Source organism: Papio anubis, chromosome 9 (genome assembly GCF_008728515.1).
Source record: "Papio anubis isolate 15944 chromosome 9, Panubis1.0, whole genome shotgun sequence".
NCBI classification, from domain to species: Eukaryota; Metazoa; Chordata; class Mammalia; order Primates; family Cercopithecidae; genus Papio; species Papio anubis.
Genome location: NC_044984.1, coordinates 118,290,698 through 118,305,194, shown reverse-complemented (window position 1 = coordinate 118,305,194; position 14,497 = coordinate 118,290,698). Strand labels below are relative to the sequence as shown.

General features: G+C 46.5%; 1 protein-coding gene across 4 annotated transcripts in view; it reads right to left on the bottom strand.

The window, feature by feature from the left end:
* The window catches only part of DNAH10 (dynein axonemal heavy chain 10), a 175,747-nt gene that overhangs the window by 51,842 nt on the left and 109,408 nt on the right, over positions 1–14,497 (bottom strand). For 3 of the 4 annotated variants that reach the window (XM_031650880.1, XM_031650879.1, XM_031650882.1), the window contains exons 44-51: positions 13,283–13,402; positions 12,201–12,346; positions 9,810–9,962; positions 8,039–8,299; positions 5,605–5,777; positions 4,252–4,345; positions 3,793–3,960; positions 1,785–1,973 (exon numbers count right to left, since the gene is read on the bottom strand). In XM_031650880.1, the coding sequence (XP_031506740.1) occupies positions 1,785–1,973; positions 3,793–3,960; positions 4,252–4,345; positions 5,605–5,777; positions 8,039–8,299; positions 9,810–9,962; positions 12,201–12,346; positions 13,283–13,402 (1,304 nt within the window). The remainder of the gene's footprint in view (positions 1–1,784; positions 1,974–3,792; positions 3,961–4,251; positions 4,346–5,604; positions 5,778–8,038; positions 8,300–9,809; positions 9,963–12,200; positions 12,347–13,282; positions 13,403–14,497) is intronic. The other variant, XM_031650881.1, reaches the window with a different exon arrangement.

Sequence of the window (14,497 nt, the reverse complement as noted above, 5' to 3'; positions counted from 1 at the left end):
GTTGAAAATATTATAAGCATGCATGTGTATCATGCAACCAGAGGCAAAAACAGGCATTTTGGATAAAGGAAGACCCTAATAGTGGAAGAAGTCAGATATCAGAGAACTAATCAAGGGTCAGGGAGAAAAGGGTGAATCAGGGAGATGACTCTCTTCAAATTACATCTCAATGCACAGTGTCTGCTCCACTTCGAGAGGCCTCTTGCGGATGAGTTACATGTGCAACCTGCAAGGAGGTACCTGTACGATTCTAAGAACGGTGTGGACAAATGGGAACCTTCAGATGCTGCTGATAGGAATGGAAAATGGTGCAGCCACACCCTGGAGGTTCCTTAAACGATTAAACATAGAGTTATCATAGGACCCCGCAATTCCACTCGTAGGAGCGTACCCAAGAGCAATGCAAACTCACATCCACATAGAAACTTGTGCATGGAAGTTCACAGCAGCACTGTCCACAAAAGCCAACAGGTGGAAACAACAAACAGGCCCAGCAGTGGATAAAGGAAACGTGGCATAGCCACATGAGCGACTCCTATTGGCAAAAAAAATGAAATACCGATGCGTGCTACAACGTGAACTTTGAAAGCATTGTGCTAAAAGAAAGACGCCAGACACAAAATACACACACACACTTTTCACGTGAAAGTCTAGAATAGGAAGCCTATAGAGACAGAAAGTAGATTAGTCATTAGTTGCTCAGGGCTTGATGAGGGGAGGGTGCAGAGATTAGGGCAGTGATCACTAAAGGGCATGGGATTTCTTTTTTTTGAAACCACAAAACGTTCTTTTTTTTTTTTTTTTTTTTTTTTGACAGAGTCTCACTCTGTCTCCCAGGCTGGAGTGCTATGGCACAATCTCAGCTTACTGCAACCTCTGCCTCCCAGGTTCAAGTGATTCTCCTGCCTCAGCCTCTGAGTAGCTGGGATTACAGATGCGTGCCACCATGCCTGGATAATTTTTTATTTTAGTAGAGATGGGATTTCACCATGTTGGCAAGGGTCACGAACTCTTGACCTCAAGTGACCCACCTGCCTCAGCCTCCCAAAGTGCTGGGATTACAGGTGTGAGCCACCGCGCCTGGCCGACACCACAGAAGTGTTCTAAAGTAGACAGTGGTGCTGGTTGCACAGATCTGTGAATGTGCCAACAAGCACTGGCTTGTATGCTTTGAATGTGTGGATTGTATGGTCTTGAATTCGATCTCAGTAAAGCTGTTTAAAAATACAAGATTCTAAGATTAACCCAGATCTGTGTGTGCAGGCTGTGCAGATATGGCAGCTAGCAAATTGCCAGCCCCATATGATGGGTCCACTGAGGTTTGGGCCAAGCCCTCCCCATATGAACACACATCACCGTTCACAGGATTTGCTTGTATCTGACTTTCTAACTTGATCTGACATTCTCCATCCTAAAAACAAGACAATACAGATGGTCCCCGGCTTCGATGGTTCCACTTAGGATTTTTCAACTTTACGATGGGTTTATTGGGATATTAAATGCATTTTCAACTCACAATATTTTTGACTTATGAATAGTTTATCAGGATGTAACTCCATCCTAAGCCAAAGAACATCTGTACTTAGATGCTTTGGCTATTCAGTTAAAACATAGTAATATCAAGCCAAAAACAAGAAACAATAAAACAAACCAAAACACCCATCTCTACACTCTATGAAAACATCATGTTATGATCTGCTGTGGATTGTTCCAATATGTACATGAACTACCAAACGCAGAAACTGGCATCATAAACCTGTTTCTGGGAGGGTACGTGGACTGACCTCACAGCCGGCTGTGAAGGCAGCCAGCCTCGAAAGGGACTGCTTCCCTGAGCCCCCGACCCCGACCAGCAGGGCGTGGCCACGGTCCATGCGGATGATACGGTGCACCCGGGTTAAATGCTCCAGAGCGTCGTCGAAGAGAACCAAGTTCATTTTTGTGTTGCTTTCATTATACTCTTCAAGAATTTCCTGCATTAAAAAAAAAAAAAAAAGTTAAAACCCAGCATGGTAGATTTTACAATCTATCCATCTGATAAAGGGCTAATATCCAGAACCTACAAAGAACTCAAACAAATTTACAAGAAAAAAACGAACAACCCCATCACAAAGTGAGCAAAGTATACGAACAGACACTTCTCAAAAGAGGACATTTATGCAGCCAACAGACACATGAAAAAATGCCCATCATCACTCACCATCAGAGAAATGCCAATCAAAACCACAATGAGATACCATCTCACACCAGTTAGAATGGCCATCATTAAAAAGTCAGGAAACAACAGGTGCTGGAGAGGATTTGGAGAAATAGGAACATTTTTACACTGTTGGTGGGACTGTAAACTAGTTCAGCCATTGTGGAAGACAGTGTGGCGATTCCTCAAGGATCTAGAACTATTAATACCATTTGACCCAGCCATCCCATTACTGGGCATATACCCAAAGGATTATAAATCATGCTGCTATAAAGACACATACACACGTATGTTTATTGCGGCACTATTCACAATAGCGAAGACTTGGAACCAACCCAAATGTCCATCAATGATAGACTGGATTAAGAAAAATGTGGCACATATATACCATGGAATACTATGCAGCCATAAAAAAGGATGAGTTCATGTCCTTTGTAGGGACATAGATGAAGCTGGAAACCATCATTCTCAGCAAACTATTGCAAGAACAGAAAACCAAATACTGCATGTTCTCACTCATAGGTGGGAACTGAACAATGAGACACAGGAAGGGGAACATCACACACCGGGGCCTGTTGTGGGGTGGGGGTAGGGGGGAGGTATAGCATTAGGAGATATACCTAATGTAAATGACAAGTTAATGGGTGCAGCACACCAATATGGCACACGTATACATATGTAACAAACCTGCACGTTGTGCACATGTACCCTAGAACTTAAAGTATAATAATTTTTAAAAAATAGAATTTAAAACCCAGCACGGTGGCTCATGCCTGTAATCCTAGCACTTTGGGAGGCTGAGGAGGGAGGATAACTTGAGCACAGGAGTTTGAGACCAACCTGGGCCATGGAGCAAGATTCTGTCTCTACAAAAATAAAAACAAAACCATTAGCTGGGCACGGTGATATGTGCCCATAGTCCCGGCTACTTGGGAGGCTGAGGCAGGAAGATCACTTGAGCCCAGGAGGTTGAGGCTGCAGAGAGCCGTGATCATACCACTGCACTGTGGCCTGGGTGACAGAGAGAGACCCTGTCTCTAAGTAAATAAATAAATAAATAATGTTTTAAAGGATCACTGGATTTTAAGAGACAGACTCCCTCCTTTTGTCCAGAGGAGATTAAGAATGGAAGAGAGATTTTTCTGAACATCTGCAGTAGTGAAAATAATTAAACTGTTTGGGTCTCGGAGATTAATCTAGCTTTCACAATCAAGATTTCCATCTGCTGGGCTTTGACTGGCCAGCAGCGACCCAAAGCAGGTAACAAGGCTCATCTCATGAATTAAATGAAATGAATATCAGGGAGTCAAACAAGTGGTTCCCAAACCTGGCTGTGCACCAGAATTGGGGACCCTCCATGGACCCAGCACAGCAAATCTCACGGGGTGGGCCCAGGAGTCTGTTTAACAATTTCCTAACGTCACTCCCAAGCATGCTGGATATGGGAACCACCGGACCAGACACAAGTCCGTATTTCAAGCCCTCAGACAGAGCCACAGGTGTTAGGCTCCTGAGCACCCACGCCATGTTCAGCTCCTGCTTGGCCCATGCTCAGGAGAAAGCGAGCCCATGGACAGGGTGGGGCTCATCCCCACCTGGAACAGAGCCTTGGCCGCCTCGTAGTCCTGGATGTCTTCATAAATGCGTGGTTCTCCCTCGTGCAGAGCCATCCGGAAGTCTCCAAACAATATGGGATCCCTCATCACCACCTCCACGTCATCGTTAAAATGTTCCGTAACCAAATCACCTAAGTGCTGTTGTACCTTGAAACAGATGCCCACTTAAGGACCCAAACTCAACAACAGTACATGGGCTAAAACTTGTTAGGAACAGAGGATACGCTATTATTATCTAAAATCATTTGCATTCTATTTTTTTTCAGTTGCTGCAAGGTGCTTAATAACCAACCCACCCTCCTTTGCCCCATTGACCTCTCGTGCCTATTTTTCTGCAATTTGTGTCCTATATAAAAAACACTTTTGGCGCTTGTTTATTTTCCTGAGAAGAATTTTCTGGCTGAGTTTCGCACTTGCTGGTGCACTGGAGGTACTGACCAGCTGCTTGTCTGTTTCACTGATCAGCCGGTCGTGGAAGACTCTCAGACATTCATTCCTCCAGACTCTCACCATCTGGGCCACCGTCTGGAATCTGCAGAATGGAAGGGACAAAAGTCAGCCAGGAAGTCACCTGCAGGATCCCAGGGCTGACGGCTGTGACATTCAGACAGACACACAGGGCGCAACAAAAGCCCAACGTTTCTCCAGTCCTGCCGCCTAGTCTCATGTTAATGAAATCTAACCAGAGAATCCAACAGAAGCTAATAAAGTCAAGTCATCATCCATAGCTTATCTTACTGTAGGAAAGAACAGTAGTAGTGGCCGACACCTCCTTTTTCTAAGAGCCAACTCCATCTGGCCTCAGTTCTAGAACTTTCCCTGCATTCTAGCAAAGAACCGTCACTCCACCTGAAACACCTGGAGCTGCCCTCTCCTGACCGCCCCTGACATTCTACATGTTTCAAGGCACCAAAGAGCAGGATACATGCAAAATTCTCAACTCATTCTTCAGTATCTTCTGGATTCATAATATGAATCCACATAACTGGACTATGCTTGCAAATCCACAGAGACTAAAGTAGATATTCATGTGAAGGTATAAGCCTAGTTTTTTTTGTTTTTTTTTTTTTGAGATGGAGTCTCGCTGTCGCCCAGACTGGAGTGCAGTGGCCGGATCTCGGCTCACTGCAAGCTCCGCCTCCCGGGTTCATGCCATTCTCCTGCCTCAGCCTCCCGAGTAGCTGGGACTACAGGTGCCCGCCACCATGCCCAGCTGGTTTGGTTTTTTTAAATATATTTTTTAGTAGAGACGGGGTTTCACTGTGTTAGCCAGGATGGTCTCGATCTCCTGACCTCGTGATCCGCCCGTCTCAGCCTCCCAAAGTGCTGGGATTACAGGCTTGAGCCACCGCGCCCAGCCAAGCCTAGTTTTAATGGGGAATTTCCTTATACCATGACTTAAATCCTTTCTGTCCTCTGTTTACTTCTCACAAAGACACACATCCTATAACCAACCAGCAACGACTGAGTTATGTGAGCAAAAGGCTCCAGGCAGGCAAATTCCAACTTCAGAACTGAAAACGAGAAGTCAGCAACACAGTCCTGCCCAAGGGGTATGATAGGCCTGTCCACACTTCTGCTTCTCTTGGTTCTACCTGTTTCAATTCAAAGGCTTACAAAGCATCAAGCCTTAAGCCAAGCACTGGTCTCTCCTCTTCAACATAAGCAAAGACATTGGGTAATTAATTCATACAATGATTCATCAAATCCATTGATAAGCCCTCTGTCTTAAAAGAATAAGAAAACCATCATAGCTGTGGGGCATATTTTAGTAAGATAAACCAAACTCACCGCTCAGGGTTAGTGAGGACAAGACCATTAAAAACCCGTGAGAGATCTCGAAGGTTGAAGATGTAATGGAACTTCGACGGAGTGGGAGGTAGGTCTTGCACAATAATTTTGTAAAGTGCTAGCGTGCAGAATGTCAGCTTGCCACTCACAGCCACAATGCTTTCATGAAACGTCTGAAAAATGCAAAGACACCCCCCCCAACAGACAAATGTCCTTCAGTAGATGGATGAATAAACAAAATGTGGCAGAACCGTACAATGGAATATTACTGAGCTATAGAAAGGAATGAAGTTGACTAGGCACAGTGGCTCACGCCTGTAATCCCAGCACTTTGGGAGGCCAAGGTGGGCAGATCACCTGAAGTCAGGAGTTCAAGGCCAGCCTGACCAACATGGTGAAACCCTGTCTCTACTAAAAATACAAACATTAGCTGGGCATGGTGGCGTGCACCTGTAATCCCAGCTACTTGGGAAGCTGAGGCAGGAGAATCTCTTGAACCCAGGAGGCAGAGGTTGCAGTGAGCTGAGATCATGCCATTACACTCCAGCCTGGGTGACAGAGGGAGACTCTGTCTCAAAAAATCAAAACAAAACAAACCAGGAATGAAGCACTGACAGACACACACTCCAGCACGGATGACCCTCGAGAACATGATGTGGAGTGAAGCAAGCCAGGCACAGAAAGTCACATGCTTTATGACTCTATTTATATGAAATACCCAACATGGAAAACTCCAATGGAGACAAAAGGTAGATTCATGGTTCCTGGGAATGAGAGGTGGGATGGGAGTAAGTGCTAATGTGTAGGGGTTTCCTTCCGGGGTGATGAAAATGTTCTGGAGTTAGACGGTACTGACGGTTGCACGACACTGTGAATGGACTAAATGCCACTGAATTGTATACTTTAAAATGACTATAATAACTAATTTTGTGTTATGTGATTATTATTTTTTTTGAGATAGGGTCTTGCTCTGTTTCCCAGGCTGGAGTGCAGTGGCATGATCACGGCTTATTGCAGCCTCTACCTCTTGGGCTCAAGTGATCCTCCCATCTCAGCCTCCCTTGTAGCTGGGACTACAGGACACCACCATATTTGGCTAATTGTTTAGTATTTTTTGTAGAGACAGGGTTTCACCACATTGCCCAGGCTAGTCTCAAACTGCTAGGATCAAGTGATCCACTCTCCTCAGCCTCCCAAAGTGCTGGGATACAGGTGTGAGCCACCATGCCCAGCCATTATGTGAATTTTACTACTTATTTTTTATTTTTACTTTTTTTTATTATTTTATTTATTTATTTTAGATTGAGACTCTGTTGCCCATGCTGGAGTGCAATGGCACAATCTTGGCTCACTGAAGCCTTCACCTCCCAGGTTCAAACAATTCTCCTGCCTCATCCTCCCAAGTAGCTGGGACAACAGGTGCCCACCACCATACCCAGCTAATTTTTGTATTTTTAGTAGAGATGGGGTTCTGCCATGTTGACCAGGCTGGTCTTGAACTCCTGACCTCAAATGATCCACCTGCCTCAACCTCCCAGAGTGCTGGGATTACAGGCCTGAGCCACTGCACCTGGCCTGATTTGTTTGTATTGCTCTAGATTTTCACACTAACAAGTCAACATGATGTGAAACCAAAGCCCCCAACCAGCCCTCAGCGGGAGTTTTGACTAGCACAGACCTCACAGTTTTGAAAGCAAATGCCTTCAGGTAGGGCATGAATGGGCCAGGTGCTCACAGTTCCTACTGGTCATGCCTGACCACTCCACACCTTTATCTTACCCACCGGGCCCCTGGAGCCTCCGAGTGTGCAGACCCCACTTTAGCAGGGAAACGCCAGATCAGAAGATGGTTGTTTAAATGAATGGGTTCCATTTGGAGGAGCCAACTAAACCATAATAATAACAGCAGTAACTAGCAACTAATGAGTAGCTGCTATGCACTAGGCAGTGTGCACTAGGCAACCTTTACACACATTTTCTCTCCTTTCATCCTCCCAAAACCCAGTGAGGTGGGGACCGTCATGATCTCCCCACTCCAAATGAGAACGAGGTTAGGAGAGTTCAAGGGACCTGATCCCAGAGCAGAAGGGGACTGACTCCAGGGCCTCAGCCTGCTAGTTGATTCTTTGCTGTCACTCACTGTGGCATGAGCACCTCAGGGCCACATCAGGACTCCCACAAGCCCAAGGCACTTTTGCCTCCATGGACCCCTTCCTCCATAAAAACACATTACAATTACATTTTATAATGACATTGTATAAAGAGGATTTTTTTCTTCTGATTTTGAAAGAAATTAAAACATTTTCATAGGCCCTTGAAAGTATTGAGGGCCCTAGGCTTTGACCCCGCTGTGCCTAATGGGTAAGTCAGCCCTGCGTATGCTTCCTCCCAACACAAGGTCTTCCGGTTTAGACTTCTAATTAAAATCAAGTTACCGAGGTATGGCCTTTCAGGATGGAGGAATAAATTAAATGCAGAGACTCCTCTGAAGGAAACGGCACGTTGAAGACACTGAATAGTGAAATAAATCTCGGGTCAACTTCATTGCGGCCTCCTCCGGCTTTTCCCATTGCAGCGATAAAGCCAAGGTCTCGAATGCTTTTACAGTTCAGCTCCTTCCCACGGTCATATAAATAGCCTTTTTCCAACAGCAGCTTCAGCAAGGCAATTGGCTGCTGTGTGCCGTATTCATCCACCTTGATTTTTATAAAAAAGAAAAGAGAATAGTAGTATCGCAAAGCGGGAGTCAGAGAGGTCTTGGCTGACCATCCTAACTCAAGCTCATTTCTCCCGTCACTCTCCAGGGCACCTTGGTTTCAGTTTCACAGGGCTTCTCAAAGGTTGCAACTGTATATATCCATTTGTGATTGTGTTTTTTGAAGTTTGTCTCCCTTATGATACTACAGCTTCATGAGGGCAGGAACTGCATAGGTGTTGACTACACAGCACCAGTCTCATAGGAAGGGCTGAATGAATATATGTTAATTCAATTAATGAACAGATGGATAGATGGATGGATGGGTGGATGGATGGACAGACAGACAAATGGACAAATGGATGGATGGACAGATGGACAGACAAGAAGTCAACAGTGCAGTCCCACCCGGGGGTGTGATATGCCTGTCCACACATCGACACTTCTGCTTCTCTTGGTTTCACCTGTTTCAACTCAGGGGCTTACAAAGCATCAAGCCTTAAGCCAAGCATTTGTCTCTTTCTTCATTTAACATAAGCAAAGACATTGGGTAATTAATTCATACACTGATAATGACAGACAGATGGGCCCATCCATTGAATGGACGGATGGATGGACAGATGGATAGATGGATGGATGGATGGATGGATGGATGGAGATGGATGGATGGATGGATGGATGGATGGATGGATGGATGGATGGACAGGTGAATGAACAGACGGGTAGATGGATAAATGGACAGCTAGATGGAAAAACAGACAGACAAGCAAAGAGAAGAATAGATGGATAGATTAATAAATATATGAGTGAATGGACAGATGGATGGTTGGATGGATGAACAGATAGGTAGGTAAATAACAGATAGGTGGATGAAAAAACAGACACATGGATGGATGAAGGGAAGAACAGACTGATAGATGAATGAACATATGGATGGATGGATGGATGGATGGATGGATGGATTCTGGCTTTGCATACAGTCCTTCTGGAATTAGACTTTCAGAAAAAAAAAATGGTTCTATGAAATAATGTAAATTTTAATTCTAGTATGCTAAGAAAACTTTGTACTTCTCAGGCTCTGACCCCAGAAACATACTCATAAGGCAGCCAAAGTTTTTCTTCCTCAAAAAGTCCAGCGGAATTCTTGGGAAGTATCTGCCCTGATGCCTCCCATGTACACGGAGCCAACATCAGTATTATTAATTTAAAGAAGAGTTCCTTTAGAAACTACTTCCTCAAATACATACTGAATTTAGTTCAAAGGCTGCCAGCTACCTGCTTCCCTCCTCTAAGAAACTAGGGAACGTGATCAGTCAGGGCAAGGTCCCTCTGTGTAAGAACAGCATCCCAGGCACATTCTGCCCTAGGCTGGCTCCCTGCAGCCTGCGCCCTGCAGACATTGCACAGAGGTAAATATCAACGTTCTCATACTCACTTCTAACACACACACACCCATGCAAACACAAGCACTGTCTTGACCCATCCCTCCACCTGCTTGAGCGTCTAACTACCCTTGGCATATTCATGTCATCCATGAACACCAGCAGGCGTTTTCCCATGGGCGGGCCGTAAGTATCTTTGGTTCGCTTTTCCACATTTGCTTCTAAATTTCTTTGGATATCCATGGACGTGGTGCGGGAGGAGAAGTTGACCATTAACACAATCTGAAGCAGAAAGAGATGATGTGAAAAGTCAGCCTTTTCTTCAGGGTACACCAGTCAACATTTGCACACAAGCTAGCAACTATTTTGCAAATCCCTCTGAACTAACTTTTTAATAACCCAGTGTGAGTCTGTGCTTCATTATTTTCTAAGTGCTAAAGCAAGAGTTCCTCTTTCCTTTCAGCAGATTGTATGAGTCAATAGCGAATTGTCACATGTGAGCCTTGGGGACAATGTGACATAGAAGAAAGTAGACTGAGGGTCTTGTTTCTGCACAGTTCTAGCAAGGCGACTTCCAAAAAGTCATTCAACCTTTCAGAGCCTTGTTCTTCTCACTTGTAAGATGATTGTAATGACATCTTTTTGGACTACTTCATAGAGTAATTGCATCGTATGAGATGCAATATCCAACAGTATTTTCAATATGACAATATTCAAACATAAATCACTATCATGCTGGCTGTATCGAAACAGGTCAAAGAGAGCACGAACAAGTGGTTCAGGCTTTGGGACTAACTGCTGGTGGGAAGGGTGAGGGAAGCCCCCTGGATGCTCATGCATGTGTCCTCAGCCCTCCTGCCATGCTTAGGCTGGCGAGAGCTCCTTGAGTAGTGGTTCTCACACTTAACTAATTATGCATCAGCTCCACCTGCAGGGCATGTGCCACACACCTTGCTGGGCTCCATTTCCCAGAGTTTCCAATTTGGTAGATCAGGGTGTGTTTTGTTTTTTTTATTTTTAGGAGATAGGGTCTTGCTCTGTTGCCCAGGCTGGAGCGCAGTGATGTGCGATCATAGCTCACTGCAGCCGTGAATTCACAGCCTCAGTGATCCTTCATCAGCCTCTTGAGTAGCTGGGACTACCAGGCACAAACCACCATGCCTGGCGGTCTGGGATCTTTTTTTTTTTTTTTTTTTTTGAGATGGAGTCTCGCTCTGTCACCCAGGCTGGAGTCCAGTGGCGCGATCTTGGCTCACTGCAAGCTCTGCCTCCCAGGAGAATAAGGCCATTCTCCTGCCTCAGCCTCCCGAGTAGCTGGGACTACAGGTGCCCGCCACCATGCCTGGCTAATTTTTTTGCATTTTTAGTAGAGACAGGGTTTCAGTGTGTTACCCAGGATGGTCTTGATCTCCTGACCTCGTGATCCACCTGCCTCAGCCTCCCAAAGTGCTGGGATTACAGGCATGAGCCACCACGCCCAGCCTCTGGGATCTTTTAAACAAGTTTCCAGTGATGCTGAGGCGGCCAGTCTGGGGACCATACTTTGAGAACGAACCTCTGCCTTCCATAACCCTCTCCATGTAGGGCACCCAAAGTGCAGGTGCACACGAGCTGAACGTGTTGAAGCTGAATGTGTGCCTTGCTAAAGCGACTGCGTTCAGGTGCACCTGGCCAGGCTGATGAGCACCAGTTGATGAGCACCAGTTGCAGAGTCCTGGGGGAGGGGTGTTGTGACGGAGGCTCCCAAATGCGTCATCCTAGTGCCTGACTCCACAAACCCGTAGGTCCCCCTGGCTGTAAACCCCGCCATGCTCCCTGTGCACATCTCCATGTTTATCCTACCACTGCCTGCGAATCCCTACAGAACAGATCTTCACAGCTTGTTCACTTCACTTGACCTGTGCACCCCTCAAACTCCATGCTGCGTACATATCCGACCTCCTACAAATTGGACATGTAACTGGCTGGAGGAAGGAAAGGAAACACTTGAAGAGTTTTAGAAACCCAAAAATGATGGTAAATAATGTGACAGCCAGCCTCTAAGAGGGCCCCAGATCCTCCTCGCCTCCAGGTGTCCACGCCCTGGTGCAGGCCCCTCCCACACTGTATCAGGGTGTACAGGGTGGATTCTGTCTCCCCCATAGATTAGGGCAGAAGGGAGGGTATGTGACTTCCAAGGCCAGGTCATAAAAGACATCATAGCATCTGCTTTGGCACCTATATTAAGCACTCACTCTGGAGGAAGCCAGCTACCATGTTGAGCTCCAGCCTTCAGCCATCTCAGATGAGGATCTCAGATGAGGATCCTCCAGCTCTAGCCAGGCCTCCAGATGTCTACAGCCCTGGCCAACAGCTTGACTGCAATCCCATGAGAGCCTGAGCTAGAAGCCCTCAGGTAAGCCACTCCCACATTCTTGACCCACGGAAACTGTGAGATCACAGTGTTTGTTGTATGAAGCTGCTATGCGCTGGAGTAATTTGTTACACAGCAATAGATAACTCATATGAATAATGACTTACGTTAGTTTCTTCACTCAGATTTTTGAGGAAATTCTGGGTAGTGGCTGTCTTAGAAGTGCCAGATTCACCAACAAAAATAACAGGTTGCTTAATTTTAACCATTTGTTCCAATATCCAGGTAGACCGAGTGGTATCCACTGTGTGAACTAAAATAGATATTAACAACAGGGGCATCTCAGTAGCTTCAGTAGGGTGAGCACTGGGGGCAACGTGGAATTGTCCTAGAACCCCACAGATCCCATGAAAAACAGCAGCAAAGGCCAAGACATGACCTCAGAAACAGTCACCCATTTAAGTGTATAATTTATTGACTTTGGCACAGTTCTACGGCAGTGCGATCCTCACCACAGTCCAGGTTTAGAACACCCAAGCTGTTTTTAAGATGCAATTCTGACTTATACTCAGGATATTAAAAACTCAGCTTCTCTGTTGCTGACATCACTCAGATCCCCACGGGATTTAACTTCCTGACCAACACCTTCCTCTGAAGAGACAGTAAAACCACAGCATCACGTGCGGCTTCCTCCTGCACTGGCATATTTTCATCCTGATGGACTCCTGAGAAAACAGGGACGTCCCACTCTACAAGTTCAATGGACCAAAGTCAGACACATGCTTTGTGAAATTATTCAGCCCATATTTTATCTAAATAGCCAGAGGGGTGCATTCTAAATGTGGCTCAGTATATAAACACCCATGGCACACAGCTTTTCAAGTGAGCGCCCTTTATAAAACACTGCCTCATTCCTTGCCGTTTGGTCCCCACCCAGACAGCTCTGTGGACTGAAGATGAGCCTAGGGAAAGGCAAGGGGAGGCGAAACAGCATCTCATCCACCTGTGGGGATCGGCCTGCTGGGGAAAGAGCCACGGAAGATACTCAGAGCCAGCCGCTGACAAAAATACCAAAGGGGTCACCCTCTGTGCCCAGGAGGGCCCACGGCTCACCCTCTTCAATTCTTCTCTAGCAGCTCTCTGCGTGGGACTCAGAGTACCAGAGAAGCCAAGGGATCTTCTCTGCCTCCTCCTAGAGTGAGGATCACACACTCCTAAACCCAGGAACAAGGATTTGACTATGACTTACCCAGGATGTCGATAAATTTCCTCTCGGGGGCATGAATATACTCTGGAACTAATTTACTCCATGGGACCCACTGATTCCGTTTGTCATCAAAATGAAAGTCATACAAGGTTGGAAGTTGACCTGCAGGAAATAATGGTTGATTTCACTTCAATCATAAACATGGAAATGTAAAACCGGTTCTGGCACATGCTTGAAATGAACTAATGTTGCGTGTACCGCAAGGAGGCCATAGTGAGTACTTCAATGCTGCTCCTTTACTGGACAGATATCGAGTACCTTGAACTAACGCTACTCATCACTGGACACATACCAAGTATTTGGAGCTTATGTTTCTTGTTCACGGGACAGTCACTAATGTGACTTGTGCACTGGTCAGGCACTTTCTGAGTATTTTCAACTAACGCTTCCCATTCACTGGACATACACTTCCCTGCGAATACAACAGCGAAGCAGAGAGCCCTGGTCCCCACCCTTGCAGTTGTTGGAGGGCCAGGTGGGGGACAGATGCAGGCAAGAAGTGGCCATTTCAGTATGGAGCCGTAAGTGCTGCAGCGGGAGACGTGCAGAAACAGCGGACAACACGGGAAGGCAGCAACCCAGGCGGGGCAGGGGAGAGATGGAAGCTGCGGGTGCCCGGGTAATCACCATCGCCTCCACCCAGGCCATGCGAGGCTTTACTTGAGCGTGTCTAAGAGCTGACGGGATGGTAGAGAGGGGGAGACTGAAGATGAGAGAGAGAGACTCAGATGGAACGAGGAGCCTGAGAAGGAGGAAGGGGCTGGGTTGGCCTTGGCTGAGGTGGAGTGGGGCTGTCCTCTTCCACTGTAAAAGGAGAAAGCTGAAGACGGGAGCTGTGGGCTTTTCCGCTGGAAGGAGAGATTCCTATCAGACAGCTGCTGCTGTTCCTGTGGAAGCAGGAAGAAAGATCAGCTGCAGAGAGAGGCGAGGGGCAGGGTGGAGATGTGGGGAAAAGGCCCAACGCTCCTTTGGAGCCAGGAGTGAGGGTGCCAGCTGGGGACTGGGATGTATGGAGACATCTGTCTTTGTGGCTGCATGGTCTTCTCCCTGTCAGCCCCTAGAGAGGCCGAGAAGACAGACTTGGGGTTTTCTCAGAGGGATTCAACAGGACGATTAGGCAAGGCATTTGGGGGTCTCAGGCAAGAGTGACTGAAGTGAAGGCCACCAGCCAAGGAAGTGAGGATGCAGGGAAGGGGC